Here is a 27,685-nt window from a genome sequence, read left to right on the forward strand (position 1 = left end):
GCTCAAAAGTAAGTGGAATTACGTCTATTTGCTAAGTTTTACTGAAACAACCCCTAGTTCGCCACTATACAGGACTTGACACTGATAATAAAAATCGGTTCTCACTACTCAAAGTATATTGAGAGAAAAACGCCTTGACTTGGAGAAATAGCAAAATCAACCACTAAAGTAATTGCTCCTAAATTAAAGTTAGGCGCTATTTATAAAAATGAATCTTCATGGGTGAACAGCCACCCTTCGAGGTGGATGATTTTCTTCAAAATGAAATGGGACCACTATGGAGGTACCCCCTTTCCAATAAAAAAAGAATCATGAAAATCGGTTCACAAATACCGGAGTTATCGCGTAACATACATACAAAAAAAAGAACATACAGACGAATTGAGAACCTCCTCCTTTTTTGAAGTCGGTTAAAAATGCATCGTATAAATATATATAAATCTTGCAGGCTGATCTCACATCACATTTCCTTCATATTCGCACACTGGCTTTTACCTATTTTAAAGTAATCCATCGAAATGTACAGCCTTGATAAGAAATTTAAAATAAATAGAAAGTTTTGTCATCTCCTGAACAATCATTCTTTATAAGATACGAGTTAGAGAACGTAAGGCATCGATAGGTCAGAGTGAAAGGATATGGGGAGCATTTCCGTTAGGCGGATCATTCGTCTCCGACGGGCTCAAGGTGGCTGACATAGTGTCAAAGCGCGCGTTGTCCCAATGCAATGAGAAGAAATAGTCACGCAATGACACTGTCAGTTCACTGATTTAATTAGTCCAATTCGTAAATGAGTTTTATGTAATTAGTCAAATTTAAAGCCAATGGGTTCGTAAGCCCACATCACAAGCGGCGACTTGTCAAACTTTTTCTTCCCCACCGAAAAACTGACACTTAGAACTTCATTCGGTGTTACCAGCTCTAAAATAATAATAATATGATTATTTATTCAGATAACACAATATTTTTTAAGATCCAATAGTGTTAGTAACTTACAAACATAACTTAAAGACAAGGTTAGTGGCAAAATAATAAATAGTTGCACAAAAATTAAATTATAAAAAGTGGCAGCCGACTCTCAGATCTCTCACTCACATACAGACCCAACAGTCAGTTTGTGAGTCTATTAATCAGGACCCGAATGAAACATTTGATAATGGGTTGTCACATCTATCAGGTATGACCCGTCAAAATGGTGTTGGTGCTGCCCCTCAGTCTGCTGAGCAATGAGGCTGACTTTTTGGGGATAATGGCATTGAAACCATCAACCCGCGCCTCTGCAAACATGATAGACGCACTGCAAAAGCGATAGTAACTACAGTCATTGATTTAGCGAATAAACTAACTACTCGATATTTTGAATAAAGCGCCATTATATATTGCATGGTTAATACAATAGTACATTAACTCAAAAAATGAACTACTCAGAATAGATGCAAAACGAATTACTTACTTCCCGCAAAAAATCATTAAAATTTATGTATATGTTATAGTTTATTATAGATACATAAACATATGTATATATGTATGTCCCAAATATATTTAAAAATAAAATGGAAAAAATAATTTCATATTTTTGAATAAGGATTATGTTGGCCAGTACTAGCTCACATAAAATGTAGTATGTCATTTTGAGTTAAGTAGATATAATTTGATTGTTTCTTATAATATTCTACCGACGGTTTGTTTGACGTGCAGTGAATCAAATTTTACGTTCAATAATGATATAATATTAAATTTCACACCGTTGACACATTTTTTAGTTACAACACTATTGTAATAGCAGTGTGATATGTATTTGTAAGTCTAAAGTTTGAACAATAGTAATATTGTAAATACACTATTTAAAGGTCCCAATCATTAAAATTCCAAGCACAGAAATTTGGAAAATGTACGTTAAGCCCTTTAACAACATTACCTTCAAAGTAAAATATCAATATTTTCAATACGTTCAACTGAAATTATATTGTAACGAACACATCCGCCGTCACCATGGCTGACTAAATAAATAAGTGAAGGAATTTCATAAATGATATTGTAAGGTTATTGCGAGGAGAGGTTCTAACTCTCTAACCCGTAGGTCAAAGTTATAACACCAAAAACACGCGCGCCAATTTATTGTGATAAATGACGTACAATACTTTCTTTCATCATATCTGCCGTTCTATTACAAACATATTATGGACAGTTTTATCCATATGTGACATATGTTAATTTTTTGTTATAGTCCGCCTTTTTTGAAGATGGAGTAAAATGACAGCTCATTGCGCGAAAGTGTTGCCTGCTTGCAAGCAACTAGTGATTGCGGTCGATAAATATTCTATCGAGTGAATGTTCGTCACGCATTAAATAGCTGAATTTGTTTCATTTCAATCACCAACGGCCCGTTATTCGACTAACTGCTTGGCACAGGTTCATTTTAATTGTCATTTTTTGCAAGTTCATATACACATACCTTGCATTTAGAACTATGTCCATGACGTATTTTAAAGTTTTTAATTTTAATTCAATATGCAAGGATCTACGAGAATGAAATACGCTTGTTCTTATTGAAATGTGTATGAATAAAAATTGATTTCGATTCCAGAAAGCTGACTATTAAAATAAGAATAAAGAACGCAAGAACGCAATTAGTAATCATATGAACGTCGTAACATTCACAATTCTGACATTTTTGGCAAAATGTTACCTTCTTTCACAATACATCGATAAAACTGTCGACAACAACTACATGACTATTTAAAATGTTATAAAAACTGGCAACCCTGCAAATGTCATTTTACTCCGTCTTCAAAAAAGACAGACGTTTGTAAATAAACATGAAATTTAATAGGAGATTACCACTGAAATTTTCGAAGAAGGAAAACATCATGAGGAAGTCTACACTCACCTCCAAAGGAATTTAATTATGTGTGTGTTCTCAATCGGCATTGGACCCGCGTGAGAACTCTATAGTCTAAAGCCCTTTTATTGTGAGAGGAAGCCTGCAGCGCGACTATATTATATAGGTTAACTATTTTTTATTTATTTTAAATAAACATGTCCAATAGACTCAATATATTAAATTAATATATAATACGATAAAGTTATCATTGTACACCAGCTTTTTGACCCCATGATAATGTAATTGAGCCCTATGACGAATACTTAAACAATATATTGGAGTAACAGCCGTAAAAACGAAACATAATTCCCTCAAATTCTATCACACGTCGTCGACAAAAACAGGGTCGTACGACTGTCGCATTTCAAATCCGCTTTTTAGAGATTTGGATAAGCGGATTCATCTGGTTTCAGGTTTAGGCTGCGGTATATGTAGATCTAGTTGAAAATTTTCCATTATTTATGATAAAGTGTATTCCTAAATGTTACGTCCTTGTGAACGAGTTCGTCCAGGGAAATACTGCCACCTTACCTATTTCTGCCGCCAAGCGGTAATGTGAGCATTACTATGTTTCAGTTTTAAAGGGTAAGGGTGCTGGTGAAATTACAGGCACATGGTATTTGTCAACTTGCGTCTCTGGGTGATGGGTCCAGAGGCAGTGTGTCTCAGATCTTTGCGATTTAATGCTCTGAGTGGCACTGCAACTGTTGTGGACAGAAGTGTGGCTACCACCAGTTGGACAACTTGTTCATGCCGTATCATAAAAAAAGACTGGACATACAAGATACAATTGTTAGGCCAGTCAGGCAGATTCAACTTTCCATCTCCTGGTTGGCTTTCTACAAGGGATCCGAGAACCACACGGGACTTATTTAACTGGTTATGATATTAACGAATGTAAAGACGCCAGATGTGCATACAATCGTAAAAAAGCGGATATTGGTTTGTGGCTACTTACATCACGCAACCAAACTAAGTAATAAACCTTGACGGAGATGGTTGTGCAATTTTAGGACTTTTGTCGATATATCAATGAGTATATTGAGGTGTATAGGATTTTAGCAGCAGTAAGATTCTTTGTAAAAGAGTTCATCCAGGGTAGTACTGCCACTATTTCTGCCGCCAAGCAGTGATGTGACCATTACTGCGTTACGGTTTTGAAGGGTGTGGATGGTGGTGGAACATGTGGTGGTGGTGACACATGGGACTTGTCAACTTTATGGTGACTGGCGCAGTGACAGTGCCCCTCAGACCTTTGCAATTTAAAGCTCTGAGTGGCACTGCTGCTATTATGGATGGGCGTGTCGCTTACCACCAGGCGCACTTCTTGTTCGTGCCGCCACTTGACATCATTCTATAAGAAATGAAACTATTTTTCTGGATTTAAATCGCGTATATTTGTTTTTTCAAACAAACCAACGTTTCGGGCCCTTTACCGGATGAGTTAACCGTGACTATGGTTTATTTGAAAAAACAAATATACGCGATTTAAATCCGGAAAAATAGTTTCATTTCCTATGTGTGACAATCGCGAAAACCTAAGAACTCGATCATTGTATAAGTTGACATTATTCTGTAAGTTGGGTATTTTTTCCATTGTAACTACTGTAACATTGTAACTACATTGTATATTGAGTATAATCTGTAATCAAACGGACCAGAAAAAAAGGTTTATGGTGTATGAGATGTCACTTTCGCATTGATAATAATGTCTTTACATTTTTAGACTCTTAATTACATTTCAGAGTATATGTACATCAATTCATGTTATGTATTGTCGCACGAGCGGCACGTGTTCATATGCACTTTGCGATGCACTACATACATAATTCCATTATTCCATTACGCTACACAGTCTATTCTGTCGTATGGTCGCTTGTGTAAGTTTTCTAGGTGGACAGTTAATAGGTCAGAGTAGCCATAAACTACTTCCACATTTCGTAAATGTTGAGGGGCCATGTTATTAAAAACGGTTCTGCCTGCACATGGTTCTTTTAAATAAATATTTAGTACATAATTTATAACTCACTGGAAACGGGTTATACACTAGACAGTTACTGACAGCTCTTTGTCAAAATGTTCGTCCATATCATAACTAACGTAATCTACATTTTTAGCGCAATTGAGTTACTATCACATCTGGTATAAACGACACGAGATCTACAAACCTTTTTAAAATCTTATTTAATTTCAGTTTTATGGTTAAGTAAAATTAGTGTACTTGACATTTTTCGAAGAAAAAACTTTAGGTGTAGTAGGTAAATATCTAGAAAATTCATATGCGTTTATTATGACAAGGAGGACAGTACTGCCACCTTACATATTTCTGTCGCCAAGCAGTAATGTGGCCATTACTGCGCTTTCCGATTTTCAAGGGTAAGGGAGCAGTGAAATTACAAGCGCATGTGTCAATTTATGTCTCAGGGTGATGAATGCAAGCAGAGGTAGTGCTCTTCAGGTCTTTGCAATTTAAACACTGAATGACACTGTTGCGGGAAGGCGTGTCGATTAGCACCAGATGCAAGATTTGTCGTCCCATTGCAATTAGTCTCATAAAAAAGCAGTAACAATATAAGTATATTGGGAACGAAATGAATTTTTTTCACGTACATTTGTTTTTTTTTTCAAAAGTAACAACGTTTAATATTAGCAATCAACCAGTTATATCTAATATTAGCCACCATATTCTGAACAATAGTAACAAAAAATATTAATTTAACCATTTTATTTTTAAATTACCAAAGAACATATTCCATGTAAGTAACATCACCTTTACAAAATGCGTTAAAAACAAAAGTTTGACCAACTTTATTTGAACATAAATTTGAAAATGGACTTACCCGGTTACTATCAACTGCCAAGAAGGCAGTCCGCGCCGAAGCAATAAAAGCCCATATTAGAGTTTTATTATAAAATGCACCTTAAAAACATTAAGCTAACGTTTATTATCATATTTTTAGCTTGAAGTGTTCAGTAATTATTTTAACCGTATCAGATTACCATAGACAATTGTGGAATGAAATGAATTTACATTTTTTTAATGCAATCACTAAGGTCACCATTGATTTGGCGATCTTAGTAAAGCCGCAATATGATACGAGAAAAAGCTGCTATTAGAATACGACCTAAATAAAATGTAATAAAAAAATATTTATCGCACCATAAAAACGATTAATTGGCCTCTCGTTTCAGAGAACATTTTAAAATGTATATCCAACATTCCAATGTCGCAGGACACTGGGAAACAGGCAGTGATAATTGGGGCACGTCAAAATGTAGGACGAGGGGTCACGGCCGCACCCCCGGCTCCCCTCACACCTCCCCCTTACCTTCGAACGAGATGCATCGGAAATTCTGGATGCGTCACCATTTTAGTTATACAGTTGTATATGTATATAATTTTTTTACAAAAAGAAGTTTACCCGTTTTTTGTAAAAGTAACTGGCAATGTCTGGCACTCTTTACCCCTTTATACATTGGTATGTATTTTATATACATGTCGTTAATTTTAAAAGTGAATTATGTACTTGTAATTAAATTTTTAAATAGTGAGCTTTTAGCAAATTAACGTGTAGTAATTTTAGTGCTCTGAGTAAACTAGTAATGCCATCTATGAGATGTTAATGCAATTATTGGAGTTGTTTCACTTTTATAATGAAAGATATGACTAAATATTTTAAGCAAAAAAATATGTGTTTTAAAATATAGACTTACACCACTTTTATAATGATCGACACTTAGAATAATAACGCATAGAATGATAGTTTTATATCAAACGAACTGTCACAAGTGAGGCAAAAATCAAATTCATGTAGGCTAGTTTTAGTAGTAGGTTAATTTTCGGTTTTAGTGAATATTTATATAAAAATACAAGTTGAAACGCGTTACTTCCTTGTGGAATGTGATGTTAGTATCTATTTTATGTTTGTCTGACGTATTTTTACACTCATTTACCGCACATTTCGATAATCGACATTTTTAGCTAAAATTCTTGAACTGTTCGCGGTGCAAGTTGACCTTGAGCACTGAAGGCCCGCCCGCTCGTGTAGGCCCATTGGGCGCGCTTCAATTTGCCTCACTTAGCGTGTGCGGACTAGGTTTCTATGCGTTATTATTCTAAGGATCGACACATATTATGTAACATAAATTTAATGTATATAAAAGGTGTTTATTATGAAGTGAGCGCCAAAATTTAAGGGGTTTTTTGACGTTAAAGGGAAACCTTTTGTTGTAAATTTGTAAAAGTATTTTATTTCCATCCATTTAAAGCTTCACAGAGCCGTGGGTAAAAAAATGTTCGTTATGAAGTAGACAAAATTAAGGTTTGCAATAAAATTGGCATATTAGCGTTTTTTACGATTCCTCATTGACTTACAAATAAATGGACGACGGGTCTAATACAAAAACCACGAAAAAAATGTCCCAAGTCAACCTATTCGAAATTTAAATTGTAATGTCATCGCAGTATCGCGCTGTCGGTAGAACAAATGAAGACTAAAGCGGAGTGTCGCGCTCTGTATACGATTTTAGCGCCTTGCAAGTGCGGACACTTTTTAGCGCGGACCCGACGTCCATATAATTGTAAGTCAATGCGATTCCTGTAAATTTTGCTTAGATCTACTGCTCTTATCGGATACCAATTTCCTCCATCGGGAATGTCTTAGTTTTACTCCCTAATTGATGTACTCTGTTGTAATGCATATTTACTGCCTAGACAAAAAGCAAGAAAACACTTGTAAACTGAGTTGTAAATTTCATTTTCCAGTCGTTGGCAGACAGCCACACTCGCTTCGAAAATTAGCAACTTCAGTCATAAAACACACACAACTCTACTTTATGTTTGTTTTATGTAAAAGCTTTACTCAATTTGGTTGCAATGTTTCAAAGTTTAATATTAACATTTTATAACTAGTTGTAGAGATTAAATTAAGAAAAAGAACAATCTTAAAAATGTAGCAGGTAAAACTGACAAGGGAGCTTGATGAAAACCTCGTTGAATTGTTGCAAGAGACTGATACGGTAAAACAGCGATGCATTGAAAACGAATAACAACAAGAAAAACTTCTTCTACTGTCCTCTTATTATTACTATAGTCTCGACTGTAAGATGGTTATTATAGAAACGAAAGAATAATGGAAAAGACAAAACCAAACCTCCTTTCTCTAAAGCTAGTAAAACAGACTATAACTAACGTTGGACAAAAGCGAATAAAAGGAATCAGAGAAGGTCGGAGAAACAAACGATCTCCGATAAGCCAAGAGGCCGTCAAGGCCCAAGGTACGCGAGAAAAGAATTTATCTCAAACGATAAGGCTTAAATAAGGCTTCTCGGCATCCTTGCCGTGTTTTGAGATATTTTTCCAATTAAAATATAAAATTTCCAAACTTCCGCTTTCAGTTTTTATGAGAAAATTATGTCAAGGTCGTCAGTTGTTTTGCGACAGGGGACAAAACTTGGTGTTATTCACACACAATTTATCATTCGTTTGAAAACTGTATCGGGAATGTATAGTATTCACAAATGCTTCACTTTAGAACTTTTTTATGGTGAACAAATGCGCGTTCAACCTCTAACTCACACGATGGAAAGTAACGATGAGGTCGACGATGGAGCATGTACACTTAAATAATGCCTATTCACTCTCGGCTTGAAAAGGTCCAAATTATAGGGAATGTATCTACAGGCAAGGAATACCACTCCATAGCCGTAAAGGAAATAAGACGTGTCCCACTAATTCAGTTTCAAAACGCGTGCTCATTATAAAATTTCCGTAATGAACGACATAAAAACGACAAAAAAATTATATCAGTACGTACCTAAAAGTTTGATTATTCCAAATATTATGTCTAGAATACAATATATGATTGCCTTTTTATTTGGAAAAAGTAACTTATTGCGTTACAACTTGAAACGAAACTAGATTAAAAATAATGGCGATCCACATATCAGTCTTGCAAGTCTTGACGACATGGGTCTTCCATTTGATAAAAATACAAAGGAAAGGACAAATGAAATAAAAACTATTCAAAGCCATATAACATTAAAAATGTTACAATTAACTATTACCTACCATTAAAATATTAATAAGGTTGAATTTTTGAAGTTAATAAGCTCCAAAGCATCATTTTAATTTAAGCCGAAAATAGAGAAATATATTGGTCTGTAACCCAAGCTGCTCTAAATTGAGTCGGATGTTGTTGAAATATTATTCTACAGGCTACTCCAAAGAGGCGGAATCTTGGGGAGGCAATAGGGATGCGCCATTGCCAGGCCATCAATCAACGGGAGTTATATCAAACTACGAACGGATGACGAACAAGGCACCGAAGAAATAGATAAAGAGTGTTATCAAACATTACGTGCCGAAAATCAGGTTATAAAAGCTGTTATTAATGATCCTTTACGTTGAAAAGAATTATGATTTGTATGTACATCTACTGTTGAATATAGACATGACTAAAAAGGAAAGTTCGCCTTAAATTGCTCCGTTTTGCCATTTGCAGCGATCTTAGTAGGGCTGTAAATTGCAATGTATTTCAAATAAGGACAAATAAATACTGAGTATTAGATTTATCTAATGCGCCACCTCATTATTATCGTATTGATGGCATACACTATATTATTGCGGCCCAGAAATTAGCTACGCAGACCGCGTCACTATTAGCCGCCATTAAAACGTATAAGTGTTAAGGCACGCAGGGCACGATTTGAGGTGGATCATGGTCTGAATTTAATCATTAATTGCAGAACACAGATGTTAATAAAATAACCTAAACCACTTATAATTTGTAAGGTATTCACTTTTTTAATTCAGAGAAAGGAGTCGAACATTCCAGGGGAAACAAAACCTTGATAACGGTTATAACATATATTAAATTCAAAGCGGACTGGCCAACGTCATGAACGATAGAGCCGTTAACTTTAACGGACTTTGAAAAGTATCCGTTAAGTTAATTGAAAAATAATTTATTTGGCGCTGTGTTGTCATTTTAAAAACGGAATATATTTAATTTAGAATAACCAATGCCAATAAAATTTTATTGTTGGCTTTTTTCTACACCAATTGTCCAGTAAAAAACCAACAAACAAATTGAAAAACGTCAAGGTCAATGATGTCGTGAAAAACGACGGGGGCTAATTTCAATAGAATTCAATAAATGTGTCCCTATTTAAAGAACACCCTACACAAGGAAAACCGTTATTTGACTAATATTTTGCGAATATTTTTAAGAATCTTTTGTAGTTTCTATAAATAATAAGTAAACGGATTATATTTCCCTTTTGTGGAAACTTTGAAGACGTGAAGTGCGATAAGAGAAGTAGAGGGCGGTCGTCTGTCAGTACAATTTATTTTTGCCATCTTTGCTTTTAAGAAATGCTATGAAATAAGCATCAAGATTCGCTAAGAATAAACGATAAATTCTATAATGGTATAGCGCTATACGACTTTGCTACTAATCGTTACTTTAATACATGTCAAATTATGTTCTAATGCTCTTTTTATTTTTCGAAACTTTACTACCATTTGCTTTACTCACCTGGTTGGCTTTATTGATTTGTTTCTTGAGTCCAGCGAATGCCATATTTGTGTTGTCAGTTTACCGATCCAAATGCTATATCTGAAAAGACGGAAACAGCTGTTAGATGTAAATCGTTTGTTTATTCAACCATTGTATTGTATCAATCTGAATATATACGTCACGTGTTTAGGCATACGTTTCCTCTTAGATGAGGGTACTTGATTGATGCCCTACCAGATCTTACGTTATCTAACCGGGTCTGACTATCTAATGTAATAAAATGTTGCAACTATAACGTTACCTTTACAAACACGAGTGTATTATTGCCATTTTCTGAAGACAAAAAAACACGATCGTAAATTACTACAGCAAACTCGATGCAGTCTTAGTTCCAAAACATTTTTATTTGCAAGCTCCGCCTCTTATTTCGCTTAAATTAATTAACTTTTTTTTGTGAAAATCATTTATTTATATCATTTTAAAGAATGAAATTAATTATTTCGAATATCACAACGAAAAGAAATTGTCTAGGCCTTAAACGCCATTGGTTGACAAGAACTAGCAAGCTGCGGGTGATCGTTACTGACAAGATTTGACTGCACGGAAAAAAAACCCTTAAAGCGGGACCAGTTTTGCCAGGTCTACTGTTTTAACAGTAGATCTACTGTTTTTGGCAGACTGTTTTTGTTCCGTCCGTAATTTTCGTTCGTTTTTTTGTTCCGTTATATTATAATCATGCCTTAAAACAGAATTCTGTCCAAAAGTAATAATTTAATGTTGTACCTCGAACGTTGTGCATGAGTTAAGTTTGTGTTTCTTACTTTTACTATAAATCTAAAACACTTTTTTTAATTTCAATATTTTTTAATAATTTTGTTTATTTGATTGTGGACTAGTTTTTTTACACACTAGTAATGCTGGGAAAATTTTACTTTTATTAATTTTTATTCGTTTTAAGGATGCTCTTTTTCAGATAATAAAACATCATCATCATCATATTATGTACGGAAATTAAAATAAAAAATGATCAATCTGCAATTAAAAATAAGGATTATAAGAGTTTGAAGGGATGTTTTGGCTTATGACAGTACTTTAGAGTTGAATATTATTATTACACCCGCCATACAATCCCTAACCCAAAACATTGATAATTGATAATAGATGGTTAGCAATTGTATTGGAATGCCGCTGTCCAACGCAACGTTGAGATTCCCGACAGGAGTAATGAAAAATGCAATTTTATTTTCAATTATCAATTGTAAAATTACATCGTTAAAATTACGCGCTTTTTTCTTTGGGCAGTAATGTAAAAATGGAAATTACCAATCAATGTTTACAAACTAAAACTTTTTAAAACTCGATTTAAGGTAAGTTCAGTATCTACTGTTCTTTTCCTCAATCTACTGTTTTTTTTTGTGTGATATCTTCGGACTTTTTCAGATTTGACCTGGCAACACTGGGTGGGACGAGTCGAGTTTGCTGATAAGTACTACGAGTACGATAGTAGTACGATAGTACAACTGCTATAATGCAGGAGTACTTTGAAAGGGGTTATAGTAGTAATTATTTTATGCATCGCACACTTTAACCAATACCGCCATTAAACGAAAATCTAATTTTGAAATTTAAACTTACTTTCTGAATTATTATTTCTACTCTAGAACTTTAGTTTTTAGCTTAGTGACGGCATTGGTTTCAACGTGTGGCATATTAAATTACCTAACATAAATCACTGAAAATTAAAATAAGAAATGTTGGTGAAGCAACGTTGGTGGCGTAACACGTAGTAATACAGTTTGAGCGCAAAAAAGTGTTCAAAGTTTTATCGAAAGTTGTGGTCTAAAACACAGGGCAGGGTGGCGTACTCTGTTATTGGCACGGTGCCATGTGGCAGAATCGATACGCGAGGCGTTATGTAATCAGTGGGTCAACAATGACGGTGTACCCTAGTAACTTTACGAGTTTACCCTTAAGCGAGACATTACCCTAATGCATCCTGTATTGCGCCTGTTTCATCGAGAATAATTGTTTCTTACTCTAAGATGTATTTTTTGTAGGCTAATTGGGCTACAAAAATGGTTTATCAGTATAAGCTTTCGTGTAGTAGTGTTTGCAGAACGGATTTAATTTGCGTCGATGCTAATCTGAAAATTGATTACGCATTAGAACGTTTTATTCTACTATGTTAGAACACTGAATTTTTGGAGAATTATTTTCCAAGTACATAAACTTAGGTGAACGGATATTTATTTACCATAACTTAGGAGTACCAATTTTATATATTTGAACTTTGACCCCATACTAGGCTACGCCTGTGCCGTGAGACGCAAAGAAAGTACGAATAACCGTGCGTGCGTGCGTGCGTGCGTGCGTGCGTGCGTGCGTGCACGCGAGTGCGAGTGCGAGCATATGGGAGCTTACTTGTGAAAGAGAAAGGTGATTTTGTATCTGACGTGTGTTAATTACATTTTTACGATAATACGCGTAGTATTGCTTATTTCTTATGAGCTGTTTAATAGACATAAACTAAAATTTAATAGCTCGTTCAATAAAGACTGTCGACGAAAATTACAATTGCCAATTATAGAGACGAGAAAAAGAACTAAGGAAATTATTTGCTGGGAGACAGTGCGTATAAATAACTATGTCACAGCCAAATTACGCATTGCTCTATACCATTGCACTGCTTTCTTCGCAATTTCTTGCCCAGTCGGGCAGAAATATGTGTTCAGATCGTCCTCATTTTTTTGTATTTCCTCCACACGTGATCAATGTAACGTACGGCGTTGAAAATAAAATTACGTTCACGACGAAAAAAGTTACACTGTTCACGGACCGCAACATGTACTTTTGCTAAAAGCATTTCAAAAGCCGGCACCAGCTGTTGCATTGCAATATTGATGATGTTTTAGAAAGTCAAGGTAAATGTATTTGTGTCTTCGTATGAGGGCTTATTATCTTTTCTTCGACTTCGGAAATTAAAAAAATAATTATAATACAACATCACTGTTTTTCATATCATCTGTATATTTAATAAATAATTCAAAACTTTTGTAGCAACGTATGTCGAAGAGGTTGAAATTTTTTGAAAAACTCAAACGAAATATAGTATTGTGAGCGTAATGTTGCTGAAGTTCCGTCACCGATGTCAAAAGTGGCCCATTTCGACATGTTGACCAGTCGGGAAAGTAAACCATTGGGACAAGTGGATCAATTGGGAAAGTGGATTATTTGGACAAATGGATCGATCGAGAAAGTTCTAAAAAGATCGAGAAAGATGGTGCTCTGCGGTGTGTATCGCTAGACTGTTATTTTAGTCACTTCCTAAAGTCTTATTCAATATTCCATTCTCGAAAGACAGATAAGCCAGAACTTTGTATCTAGTTACACGCAAGAAAATGTCGATGGATTTCTATAATAGCGGCCTGATTCAACACCTAACTCTGCGCAAAAAAAGTCGAGAACTTGTATATCGGTTCAATGTAACCACGTAATTAACCAAGGGAATGCTCGGTGTTGTATTCCCAATAAAATAGCACATCATTAATAAAGCTGTATAATACAAAAAAAAAGTAGTAAAGTTTGGTCCATTATACATAAACAGCGATATGTACTTATGAAGTTCTTATAAAATGTATCTCAAAATAAACTAAGTACGCTTCTTCTAATTTTATGACTTGAGGCGAACGTAGCATACGAGCAATAACGAGATTTGCTACGCTGTAGCTCAACAACTTTGGCGTAGTGCTACGATATTTAGCGTTAATGTTATTTACAGCTTCATGTGTGTGTGCTCATGGAGTAATAATATACAGCGATGCGCGGATTCGTTATAAAGCGATTTTCAATTTGTGCGCTAAAATGCCCCGCTTTACGGGATTTATTCACGAAAATGATTCGTGATTCCACACGTTCAATCAATGGGAAACGTCCTTCATGCATCGCGTCCTTTGTCAATGTCGGGGGTACGTAGTTCGTACAGCCTAGCTTGAAGAAAGAGAAATAAAGACAAAATTACGACCAAAAGCTTGTGAAAAATAATTTTCCATAAAAATACTTACCAAACACTTATACGCGACACACAAATATATGCGAATTTCGCTTAACGTCATTTTCTCTAGAACGTATTCATTATGTAAAGGGGAACATTACTGTAATATATCGTGTTTGAATCCATGAATCATACAAAAAACGTTCCGACCGCATGGGATTTAGTAGAAAGAAATGAACGCGAGAACTTGAACCCGTGACTGACTCCTATTTGCGAAACTCCTAAATTCTGGTATGGCATTTGACAGCTCTCCTGACAGGTAAGAAGTATAAAGATATAAAGTGGAATTATTTGCACAGTAACTAGAGAACAGCTAGTAGTAATAAGGCCTTATAGTACGTAATCATAAAACGTAGTTTTGTAGTACATTTGTACATGTAGCACATTGTTCATCAGTATAAATATTTTACACTGTTTACTAGCAATTTTAAGTCAGTACACTCCTGGTTAAGGCACACAGTTGTACACTTTTAATAGTGAAAGATGTAATTGGTTTTCCATCTACAACTTCATTTAATGTCAATAAATAAAATGCAATTCAAAAGTTGAATCTAAAAACCAAACAACAGAAAGATTAAAGGCGAAAAATAAACAGATTGAATAGTCTAGAATTTTGTACTTTATTGTGTGTTTTTGTTGCAAAGTGAAGATAAGAATAATAACAAAGTTTTTGTTATAATTGTCATGCATCTTGACACTTCCATTAGCATATAAAGTGTGTTACTACAAGATAAAAATAATTAAAACTTGAGTATTAGCTGGGTATTGTTTAATTTACGTTTATGAAAGAACTTTCGTGCCTAACATAATAAAAATATTTGCAACTAGAGTGCTAAGGTTTTATAATCAAAAAAGTGAAAACCGAATGGCTTTTTTTTCAGTCCAGTTGCTCGAAACTGCCTCCGTGGCCGAACGATTACCATACTCGACTGCACGCAGAGGTCCCAGGTTCGATTCCCGGACCGGGAGAAATATTTGTATGGCCTACTACTACTACTTTCTCTCGTGAGTTTGGGTGTAATTTGTGTTGTCTAGTGCGGGACTATGTTGAGTGCGTGCGTTATTATATTATATATTATATTATTGTGCCCATCCACGTCAGTGTCACCATTTAAACCCTAAACTGATTACTGATGATTTGTACAAACAGAGGCTTAAAGGGCACCACTGTTAAACGCTTGACAGATAATTAGTAAGAATACTAGAAGGTTTGAGTGAACGGCGCAACGGACAAGTATTCTGAGATCAGACCTTGGGGTTTAGAAGTTTGAGTTAAGTAGGGTTTGCGGGTTGATTTCGTTTGTTTAGAGTGTAGGAAATTACAAATTCGGAGAACATGCAATACGCATTTGTACGAGACATTTATTGTTTATTTATTAACCGTACTTTAACGTGTTACCTCGTAAAAAATAAATCGTTTTTATTTATATAATTAGTGCCCTTTGGGGGCAGCACGGAGCACTAGTTATTAGTTTAGTTAGCAAAGAGTGGTCTTTGCTGAGCTACTGTAAGGTTTCACAAGAAGTTTTCATTTACCTTATACGAAAACGGTCTATTTTTAGTATATCAGGGAAGACTCTTTTCGGATATCGTTCCATAGAGAAAATGAAATATAATCGTGTTTTCCAAAATAACACTGCCAAGATGTCTGTGACTCGATTTCAATCTGTAATTGGCTCATGAAAGGTATTTATATGGTTACATTTAATAAGTTATGTTATAAAGGAATAATCAATATAACATGAATAATTAAATTTCGGTTTTTATACCCAATGTTTAGTATATTCCCGTGTTATTATTTAAGACAAGGTAAGAATTTGTTTAAAGAATAGTGCTCTTTCTTAATAGATTTCGTTGTTTCCTGTGCCCTTACAAGTTTCATAATGATTTTAATAAATTACCTTACCATCTTGTATAACATTAAGGTATAATATGCAATAAAGGTAGAATATGAATTTCTCAAAGTACGCCTCAATGAAAGAAGTCCATATTAAAAATGCCGAAACACTAATTAGGAAAATGTACTTTTGATTTTCGTTATTCTTGTACTCGTAGTACAGAGAATTCGCTAGTTTGACACCAGGTAATTGATGTGGTTGTCTCCAAAAAAAGAAAGCTTCAACGTTGCTACATCATGGCCACTGCTCTAACCAACTGATCTAATAATAACGGAGTAGTAGTGTTTTCACAAAAAATGAATGTCAAGCATGAAATGGTACAAAAAGTGTCATGATATTCACATTCACAAATGCCTCTGTGGCCGAACGGTTACCATGACTGCCACGAAGAGGTCCCGGGTTCGATTCCCGGACCGGGAGAAATATTTGTATGGCCTACATTTATTTCTCTCGTGTCTCGTGTAATTTGTGGTCGTCTATATGTGTGTCCATGACACCCGCGTCACATGGTTTCCCGTTGTGCGTTATTATTATTATGACTTACTTTATTTTTCTTAGCTTATTAGTTGCTTTGAACCACACTTACGGATCGAAGTCAAGTAAATGTAGTATGGCATGTATCTGCGTTATGTGGTGGGTGTGTAATAAGATCCTACTTCGTCCTCTTCCATCTGCATGAACTTTCTGACAATGAGGTATGAATTATTTTTTATTATTCAATAAAAATAAATAATGATGAAGAATGTTAGACCTTTACTCCTACGAAGATAAGTCGAAGAATGAGCGACTTCGAGAGAATGAAGAGCTACTATCTCACATATATTTAATGGAAGCCACAACATGTCAAGTACAAAACAACTAGAAGCTTCGTCTAAGATAGGTTAATGTTTCGGGTCCAGACTCTCCCTCAGGAGGTAACAGCTCCCAAATGGACTCCGACTGGATCGCTTAAAGTACTTGTATAACAATTAATTACCTAAGTTACGACTAAGGTTATAGGGGTTACATTAGGTTGCAATGGAAGGTAAAGGTCACTCGGTACAAGACAATGGATGCTGAAGTTGTCTATTTTTAACAAATTCGATTTGATTCATAAAACTAATAAATTATTAACTCAATCAAGTTCTGCTGAATAATTGATAAGTGAGTTGCTTAAAATCGGTATTTTATTACTTCAACTCATGAAATGAAATAAACAGAAAAGGTCAATTATTTATATACTAAAAATATATACTAAAAAGTCGTTGAAAGACCAAGTACAAAGACACGACGCAAGCACATAGAAAAATTCGTGAGGTCCGTTGGTTCGTTCCGTGGCTTAGTTGGTATAGCGTCTGGCACGGTATGCAAGAAGACGTCGGTTCGAATCCGACCGGATCGAAGGAATTTTTTCTGAGTGTTCGATCTTTGTATTAATAATTATAACAAACTAGTGGAGTAATTTCACAAAAAATAATTGAATATAAATTCAATAAAAATTTAATTAGGTCAATTATTTGTTTTAGAATTTTTCAGATACATTTTTTTATGATACTATGTAACTGGACGAGCAAGAGCACGTGCGAGAGGCAAGGCAAGAGCAAGTAAGCCACGCCAGACCATGGGCCACGCAGAGCTTTAAATCGGAAAGATCTGAGGGATACTGTCACAGCACCCGTCATTCTGAATCATAAAGTTGACAAGTCCCATATTCCGGTAATCTCACTATCACCTTTACTCTTCAAAGCTGGAATTAGGTAAAGTCGCAGTACTTCCCAGGACGAAGTCTTTCACAAGAGCTCTACTGCTACGTAATATAGTCTATATATACATCGTCTCCTTTAATAAAAATGGACGTAGCGTACAATTCGATACAGAATTTAAATTATTAACTTTCGTCAAAATAAGCACATGTTTTACCTAGTGGGTTTATACAAAATAAGGTATTATAATTTGAGAGTTGAGAATAATGTTTTAGACAGTATTTAACTTTGCAGGTAACTGTGTTGTAACGCTCGAATTAATCACTGCCTCAAGTCAAATCGCAAGGCCCCTAAACCAATAAACTTGAGAATGTGATGTACACTTTTGCTGTTAGCTTACCTAACATCAGTATAGAAAGAAAGTACATACTGTGTTGTCGGGTGTGGACCACGTCTATGCTCACGAGATATAATTCGAGATCAAATATGTAAACAAACAACCTTAATTATCAAAGTGACATCCAGAACTTAATATAAATATGACACATAAATAATGTATGATAGTTATTCATAAATTTTAATCAATATATATTTTTATTTGTCATGTTACGTACAACTGTTATTTGTTCCGAATCCAGCTCTCCGGTGGACTATAGCTGGGTTCGGAATGGCATTAAGTTCGCCATTTGTACTACTTTGTGTGCATTGAAGATCATCATCAAAGATATCAGACGACTATTTTGAAGTTTAATGTAAAGATCAATACACAAGGTCCATTACACAACTTACCAGTGCCAAAGAGTGGATATTTCAAAAAGGCAAGCCAATATAGAAGAAACACAAATGCTGGCACACAAAGCCTCTCCTTCCAATATCTACTAATAAGTTGGAGAATACTTTTCTTAGGCAATAGTATGATACGGACCGTTTGCCACTACTACATTTAACCACACCTAAAAACACATTCTTTTATATTTTGCAAGAGCAATTTTTATTTATTTATTTTTTATGATTTATACAAGTCATGGGTCTGGTGATAAGCGACACACCTGTCCATAATAGTTGCAGTGCCACTTAGAGCTTTATAACGCAAATACCTGAGAGCACTACCACTGCGTCCGTCACCCGAAACATAAGTTGACTAGTGAATGTGGTTTTATCCGCATCTTTACCCTTCAAAACCGGAACGAGGTAACGCTCACATTACAGTTTGGCGGCAGAAATAGGTAAGGTAGCAGTACTTCCCTGGATGGACTCTTTCACAAGGAGCTCTACTACTACTAAAACTGAACAGGTAATTTGGTGTTGCTGTCTGGTACATTATTATTTTCGTTATTTACTGCTACTTATCGAACTCAATGACATACAGTACACACGATTCAAAAATAGAGTCGATAGAGATAGAGATTCGCTAAACTACACAGGAACACAACGTTGTGGTTTTATAATTAAAACGTAAAATTTTAAAACTTGAGCAAGTTTATTTAAGTTTTTCTAAACAATAGAGCACTTCGGAGAAATAAAGGATTATGATAAGTGATAATTATATTTACACATCTACTTAATTGATGAAAATGAAACTACGAAATGGGTAATGGGCCCCGCGGCCTAGTGGGACAGTTCTAGGATTTTAACAGATTTATTGGTTTTTGGTTTGGTTTACATATTTTATTACCCTGACCCTGTATGGATCTAACAGGCATGTGTATGTACATACTAGGTATTGTATGGCTCCAAATACGAGGGACTAGACTAGTCCCTACAAACAAAAAGTAAATCTTTTAGACCATTTTGCGTAATTTCAGATGGAGGCAATGAAAATACCATATATACATAACCGTTAGTATCTATTATGCCGTTGTTTCCGACTAACATAACCTTTGTCTGGGGAGATCATATCGTGGCTTACAGTACTACCTAATGCGCCTAATTTACAATTTAGCGAAAAAAAGTGTGATGATGCTGTGTCGCCGTCGACGTTGCGGTGACGCTGCTTTGTACTATATAAGAACTCAATGCCATACGGTGCGATGGAACGCGTGCGCAACGGACAAGGAGTTAGGAGACGAAGCGGGGAGGGGTGTTTGTTGTAAGCAGTGTTACGTTGCGACACCACAATGTTCTTTCATTTATTACTCGTAGCATTTATCATTCAAACAAACAAAAAACAAAATAAAAGAAATAGACACTTTTGAATATCATATCCACAGAGTTCAAGATCGCATGAAATACAATATGAAACATATAAACATAAAAAAAAGAAACTACCAGTATTATATTACTGGTACTTCTTATATGATTATAAATTCAAAAACACTAATAATATAAGTAATCAAAACCAAATAGGAACGAAAATTAAAAGGGACCGCTCTGAACCGTACCCGGCTCAAACGTCCCCATCACACTAGCCGCATTACCGCGCTGGATGGCCAGTGAAATCTGCTGCACCAGGTAAGATCCAGAGCGTGGATCATAACCCCTTTCTCGGAGCCGGCGGCCCAACTCCCGCACAAATTCCTTGGCCTCAGCAGCCCAAGTCCCCGCAGTCTCCACTGCAATTGGCACAAAATCGTACATTGGTTCCAACGCGCTGTATTTTATGTGTTTTAATTTTGCCGCATATTCCGCAGCTGACCCTGCAAATCTGGTGGTGTGACTCAGATGGGACGGTGCAAATGTACTGACACACGTAGCGTCCCACAATAGGCATCGACCTCTCCGCCATGGAACCAATGTAAGACCGTCAGGCCTCTTGCCATCCGTACGGCACAACCCCGGAGGTTCCAAGACACAAGGCACGTTAGCCAACACCAAAGCCCGGCGAACTAGATCGTTAATCGCATGATGCCTTGAAAACCGCCCCGCGCACCTTTGACAACTGAGGCCGTGGTGGCCATTCTCCTCAACCATGACCCCACAAATGCAGTGATGCAGTTCACAAACCTTACATCCCAACCGTAAAGCAACTGCAATTCTCAAAGAGTCATTATCCAGCAGTGTGCCTAAATGGGGTGAAGGCAATGCCTGCAACCACGCTCCTGATTCAGGCTTAATTGCAGCCTTTAGACGTGCCACGTTATCACCCGATGCCTCACCTAATAGCGATGTAGTGATCTCCCTACACAAAACATCATCCCATCCTCTCTGGACGACGACATTATCCGGCCGCTCATCACCCGGACAAACAGTGGACCACCTGGTAAGGGCCTCGGCAAGAAAAGGTATCCGGGTATCGTCACCATTGAAGGGTAATATACGAGTGACTAGTCCCAAAGACCTATGACCCGAAGCCAAGAAAGCCACCAAACCGATCTCTCGACACCGACGTACCCCCAGTCCGCCATGACGAATTGGAAGAGCAGCTTGACACCACTGTGATTCAGTTAGATGAACATTTAATATAGACTCAAGTGATGACTTCAATGTGTCGTCCAGCCTTGCCACATCGTCCTCGAACAACCAACTAGGAGAAGTTCTCAGAATATACAGCACGCGTGGCATCGCAAAACAGCTCCGCAATAAAACAAGCGAGACGTGTGCCGACAAGTTGTCCAAATGTTCCTGAGCTCCAACCAATGCCAACCTTTTATCCTCAAGAGCCGCACTAACCCCTTCGGGAAAGATGGGAGCGCCCAGTAAAGACAAAGATGATTTATGAAGTCGTCGCACACCTGGCACCAATAATTCCATGTCCGACAAAAAGCCCGATTCCACAGGACCACAACAATAAAGCTCACATTTGCTTGGGTTTATCTCCAAACCTATCGCCCTCAAAACGGGCACAAGGTTTTTTAAATCATTTAGCACCACTTGCGGGTTCCCACCAATCGTTCCATCATCCAAATACCATACGTTTAGGGGTGAATCCAAAGAAGAAATAACTTTCTGTATAGCTAGACAAAATATTAAAGGCCCCAAAGGATCGCCCTGCTGAGCCCCGACTTGCGAGCTTACACACTCATTGTCAAAGAATAACTTGCTGGCTGTGGAGTAACACTGATGAAGAAACGGATAAATGGATGGTACCTGCTCCAGAACCTCCCCAAGAATAGTGTCCCTCTCGACACTATTAAAGGCATTCCTGATGTCTATTTTGAGTATTATGGCGTGCTTATCCTCATTTGCAAGAGCAAAAGCTCGAGTAGCGTGTATAGCCGCCTCACAACCTTGGGCAGTACCGAAGCCTATCTGAGTTGGTTGGAGATAGCTTGCCATTGAATCCTTAACCATTCGGCAGCACAGTTTGGCAGTTAGACGACGTATTGTGCAGCCTATAGCTATCGGCCTAATGCCTCCATCCTTCTTTGAAAGAGCACAAAGAGAAGCTCCGTACAAGTAAGGGCATATTACGGGGTTAAGTGATCCCTTTAACAAGAAATTACATAAATTCGTTATGGAATCCAGCAGTCGAGAACCATTGCTACCGGCCGAGGAAGATGTCAACTCCTTGAGATGCTGCGGGCGCAAGCCATCCAAACCAGATGCGGACCCGTTATAAAATGAACTAATAGCATCCCTCACTTCGACAGGCGTCATCGATACAGGGTGACTCGCAATCACTGGTCCCGGAGGAAACACTAGCGGCCTAGAAGGAATCGGATGCTTGTCCCGCAAAGATCCAAGAGTCCCCTCGTTCGAAGGCGCTAATGACGAGTCCGACAAAAGTAGGCGGACTGCACCCCTCAAATCGCCATCGTGAACCTTGTTTTCTATGCTCTTGTATAAAGACCTCGGTTTACGAGTGGTGCTTTCGGGAAAGTATAATGCTGTACTGACCACATTATCCTTCACCTTAGAAGTCAATGACTTCTTAGCACTGCTTTCAGGAACCCTAAGAGCAGAAAAGGAAAACGATAACAAAGAAAACCAATCCTCAACACTGTTGGTACGCAAGCAATTGTCTATTATGGAGCACAATTTTTCCGCGGCCAGGCTCCTCGCGCCCTTAGGTATATGTTTCAAGATGTGAACCCTGGCTTTAAGATCCGACAATTTGTCCAGACAAACTTCGTGATGAGTCGCTAAATAAAAGAATTACTACAATAAATTAAATTTCTGAAAATGAATTACTTTTTTTATTTCTAGTAGTAGGTTTGTATGGAAAAAAGAAAAATTTTTGTCCGTATTTTCTAAGGTCATACAACAAATCGATACCTCCAATGAATACTGTGCCAACTTTATTCTTTGGTCGTTTTCTGTTATTTTTACAAGCAGTTACATATATTTACTAATATTATGCTCCTCTAATTTTATGAAAAAAAAAAACAAAAAAACGAATTTTGTGAAAAATAAAATGAAGAAACAAAAAACAAAATAACTACGGAATAGGTCCAAAAATTTATTTGGCGATGTAGATTTGAATGAAGATATCGAAATGCAGTTTGTTTTATTTTAATTCCTCGGTGGCTCAGCGGTAAACGCTGTGAATGGGAGGTGTCGGGTTCGATTCCCGATGGAACCAATTTGAGAAACGAATATTTTCTAAATTTGTAGGTATCTAATCTGGGGGCTCTAGGTCATAGAAAAAAGAACGTCCTAGATTAAAAGCAGGTAAGTGGTAAAACAACCGTCTAGAACAGTATATTTTTAATTATGGAAACGCCGTGTTAAAAGATCACAACCTTATGCGCTAATCTGGGCAATATTCTGACGTCGATTCTAGTGGACCATAATAAACATAGGTTCAGTGCTTTTCTCTCTATAGTCATCCGTAAGAAAAGGGCAAGAAAAGGGCAGCAGTTTTATAAAGGACGCTCTGAAATTAGGCAGCTTCTTATAAATTCAATCGTGATTCGACTACATACCGTCTAGGTTTACAAAGTAGTCTATATATAGGCTTCGACTAATTCGCCAGCTATCAATTAAAATAAAGTCTTCTGTCTTCTTCATATTGATGATGAAAGAGACAGACATCAACATCTATATATATAATATTATAATATATCTAACAAAGACATTTAACATTTTGTTGCTTTTCAAGAACAGTGGTTCAAACCAAAAATTTCTTACTTATTACACAGACAGTATTCATAACGTTCTAAATACATTTCCAGGTTAGTTTTCTCTACCTAATTTCGGTGGCAATCTTTTGTTATCTAAATATTCGGGTATATTATCGTGAAATATTAAACGAATATTAAATAATATTCCTTGATAATATTCTAAAATACTTAAATAATAAAAATTGCCGCTGAAATTAGGTAGAGAAAACTTACCTGAAATTTACTCAATGTTATTGCGAGCGGAGCTTTCTTTCCATTTATGAAAATAATCACCTGACAAAATTAAAATTCGTCAACTTTGCGTGGCAGATACGCCTGGTTTTTTAAACCATCTTCATATAAATTGCATGATTTTAAGATAGGCCACAAAATAATATAATAAGACAAGTATGGTACCTCCATACAAACGTAGCAGCGCGGCTTGTATAAGTGCGCGCCCGCCGCGTGCCGTATACACGGTCTGGCTCAAACTGGTCGTTCCGAGGCGCCATTCATTACTGGCCAGACTTGGAGCCAAAATCAATGGTCAAGATGACTAATGGGTTCGTTTGAGAAAAACAAATCTACGCGATTAATAACCGAAAACTAGTTTCATTGCCAACGTATCGACTTATTACGTTGTAAGTAACTAAAGCACTAGTGTTATGGAAATCTGAAACAACGACGGTACCACAACACAAACACCCAGGTCCGAGACCATATAGAAAACCAAAAACAAAAATCTGCAACAAGCACATAGCAAAATTCGTAAAGTCCGCTAGTTTTAAAGGCTTAGTTAGCATAGCGTCTGGGGGTCTACTCTCCTTCCCCATCCGACATCCGTCCGAAACAATTACTGTCAAATAAGTAATACACGACCTAATTAAAAGACGCATGATGCGAATGAAGCTTCATATTGACACTGTCTTTTATTCCAAGGTGAGGCGTTACTATACACCGGGACAGTTGCTTCAGCTGTACCAAGCACAAGTCCGTTCGTGTATGGAGTACTGCTGCCACTTACGGGATGGCTTTGCTAAATTCCAACTGGCCACCTTGGATTCAATAGACAAGCGTGCTAAGAGGCTTGTAGGTGACTCGGAGTTAGTAGAGGCGAAGCTGCAGAGCCTTGAACACCGCTGTAGAGTTGCCAGCTTATCGGTTATCTACAGGATATATCACGGAGTGTGCGATGGAATTACATAATTTGATTCCGCCTTCCCCGTTCCACCATCGGGAGACTAGACGTGGGCAGAAGTTCCACCCCTATGTTGTGGATATTCCCCGGATTCGCACGAAGCGTTTCGCTTCTACATTTGTATGGCGAACGGCTAGAGAGTGGAGTTCCCTGCCTGCACACTCGTTCCCCGAACGCTATAACTTGGACCTTTTGAAGGCGAGAGTGAATAAGCATTACTTAGGTGTGCATGCTACATCCTCGACCTCATCGTCACTTTCCATCAGGTGAGATGGAAGTCAAATGGGCACTTATTTAAAAAAAAAAATGGTCGCGTACTACTTTTTAACAGTCATTGTTTAGGACGGATGTCGGACAGAGAACGGGAGTAGACTCCCTGACATGATTTGCTGGAAGACGTTGGTTCCAATCCAGCCGATTCGAAGGAATTGTTTCTAACCTTTGTATTAATTAATAATTATAACAAAGTAGTGCATAGCAAAGTAGTTAAAAATTATAACAAAAACTAATGAATATCGTGGTGTTCAAACATCGTGACATTCAATAACTTAAAAACTTTATCACAACGTGTTATGTTATTTATATATGTCGATGTATGGCCGTCATTTAATTTCGTTTATAAATAAGTAAATAGCGATCACTTACGTTGTAACATACATTGAGATTATTAACGAACGATCGTCATTTAATGATATTTACTGTTGCACGCCTGATCAATAGGCAATAATCGTGAATCGTATTCAACATAGACAAATCCTCTCTTTGCAGTTTGAACCATCTTATCGTAATTTACATAGAGTTCAATTTTGATGTATTTAAGGTAAACAGAGACATGTCGTTATACGTTTACTTTTGAACTAGTTCGCCGGCCCAACGGTTTTCACGGTGGACGCTGGACGAGAAGGTTCGAAGGACGAACCCGGCTTCGATTCCCGATAGGACCAATTTGAGAAATTAACTATTTTAAATTCCTTAAGGGAATTCCTTAGCTTGAGACCAGGCAATTTATTGTGGTTATCTGACATATTATTATTATTATTATTTATTTCAAAAGTTCACTCAAGAAATGTGCCCAAATTCTGTAAATTATAAATACGTGATTGAATAATAACATTCTCATTGCTTAGGCAAATACAAAGTTAATTTTTATCACGAAAAATGTTATCCTTTAACTTAACAATTGTAAGGGGTTGGCGTTCAATCACATTTGAAAGGACTATTGCACGGTTTAGTTGAGTGGAGCCCAAATTAATTTCGCTTAAGTAGTCTCCGACGATGCATTACGCACTCTACGTTCACTTCTTTCCTTATATAGTTACACGTTTAACGTTTAAAATTAAGACGTTTGACACAAATGTATCTATCCAATTACATAAGCTGCTGAAGTGTGAATAATGACTCATTGAAGAACATTAAACCTTATAAAGTTTTAATAAAAGTATAATTACATTTAACAAATACATTACGAGGAATCACTAAGAGCGAGTACCTTTTTATCTGTATCCGAAATGAATTACTTTGAGATCACAATGTCACTACACTTTGTCGGTGTTGAAGAGTCAGAGCTACGGCGGCGTAGCGCTACCCGTAGCGCGTAGCTCGACGGCGACTGAAGCGATCGTAGGGGTTCTACGGAGACTTAAAATGCGCGCGCAGCCTCGCCCCTTCGCACGTGAACCCAATATCAATCCAATGTTCTAATAATTCCGAACGATTTATTTATAGGAGAACTAAAACTACGAGTATAAATATGACCACTTCCATTATTTCAGCACAAGGAGTGAAATCTAACCCGAAGTAAACCGAATTAACAATAGGGGAGACACGCGAGTCCAGCGTCGTTCCGTCGGCGTAGTTGAACAGCAGCACATTACATCACTTTCTGACGTCAAAATCACTATTTCATTCCCGTAACACAGATAAGTCATTTTCATCTTGCAATACTTAGGAGAATAGCGATAACTTTCTAGCAATGCTGTTTATCTTATATAATCATAAAAAAAACCAACCTCAAAAGTTCGTGGAATTATATATATTTGCCAAGTTTTATTGAATCATTCCCTAGTTTGCCACCGTTAGAGGTGGAATATTTTCTTTCCCACTTTCCAACAAAAAAAAAGAATCGTCAAAATTTGTTCACAAATGCAGGAGCAATCGCGAAACATACATACCAAAAAAATACAGTCGAATTGAGAACCTCCTCCTTTTGTTTGAAGTTGGTTAAAAAATTAAGACGTATGTGGAGCCTAAAGCCGAAGAACAATATACACATAATATCCGTCATATGATTATTTTAAACAACAGAACGCTCTGGGTCCATAAATTATAAGAAGTCTATATATATATTTATTAGAAATTCTGAACATAGAAGTTAAAAAATTAACGTCTTGGTTTCGAGTATATTCTGGAAAAGTAGCGATGTACTAACTATTTTAAAATGTATTGTTAAAAGGAAGCCCACAATAAATAAA

General features: G+C 36.7%; 1 protein-coding gene across 5 annotated transcripts in view; it reads right to left on the reverse strand.

Moving 5' to 3' along the window:
- LOC113234639 (endophilin-A) overlaps window positions 1-26,827 on the reverse strand; it is a 52,220-nt gene extending 25,393 nt beyond the window's left edge. For all 5 annotated transcript variants that reach the window (XM_026470033.1, XM_026470034.1, XM_026470037.1 and 2 more), the window contains exons 1-2: window positions 26,704-26,827; window positions 10,423-10,503 (exon numbers count right to left, since the gene is read on the reverse strand). In XM_026470033.1, coding sequence (XP_026325818.1) covers window positions 10,423-10,467 — 45 coding nt within the window. In that variant the 5' untranslated portion in view covers window positions 10,468-10,503; window positions 26,704-26,827. The remainder of the gene's footprint in view (window positions 1-10,422; window positions 10,504-26,703) is intronic.
- Between the last annotated feature and the right edge of the window lie 858 nt (window positions 26,828-27,685).

Source organism: Hyposmocoma kahamanoa, unplaced genomic scaffold, assembly GCF_003589595.1.
Source record: "Hyposmocoma kahamanoa isolate Upper Pololo Valley unplaced genomic scaffold, ASM358959v1 86, whole genome shotgun sequence".
Taxonomy (NCBI): domain Eukaryota; kingdom Metazoa; phylum Arthropoda; class Insecta; order Lepidoptera; family Cosmopterigidae; genus Hyposmocoma; species Hyposmocoma kahamanoa.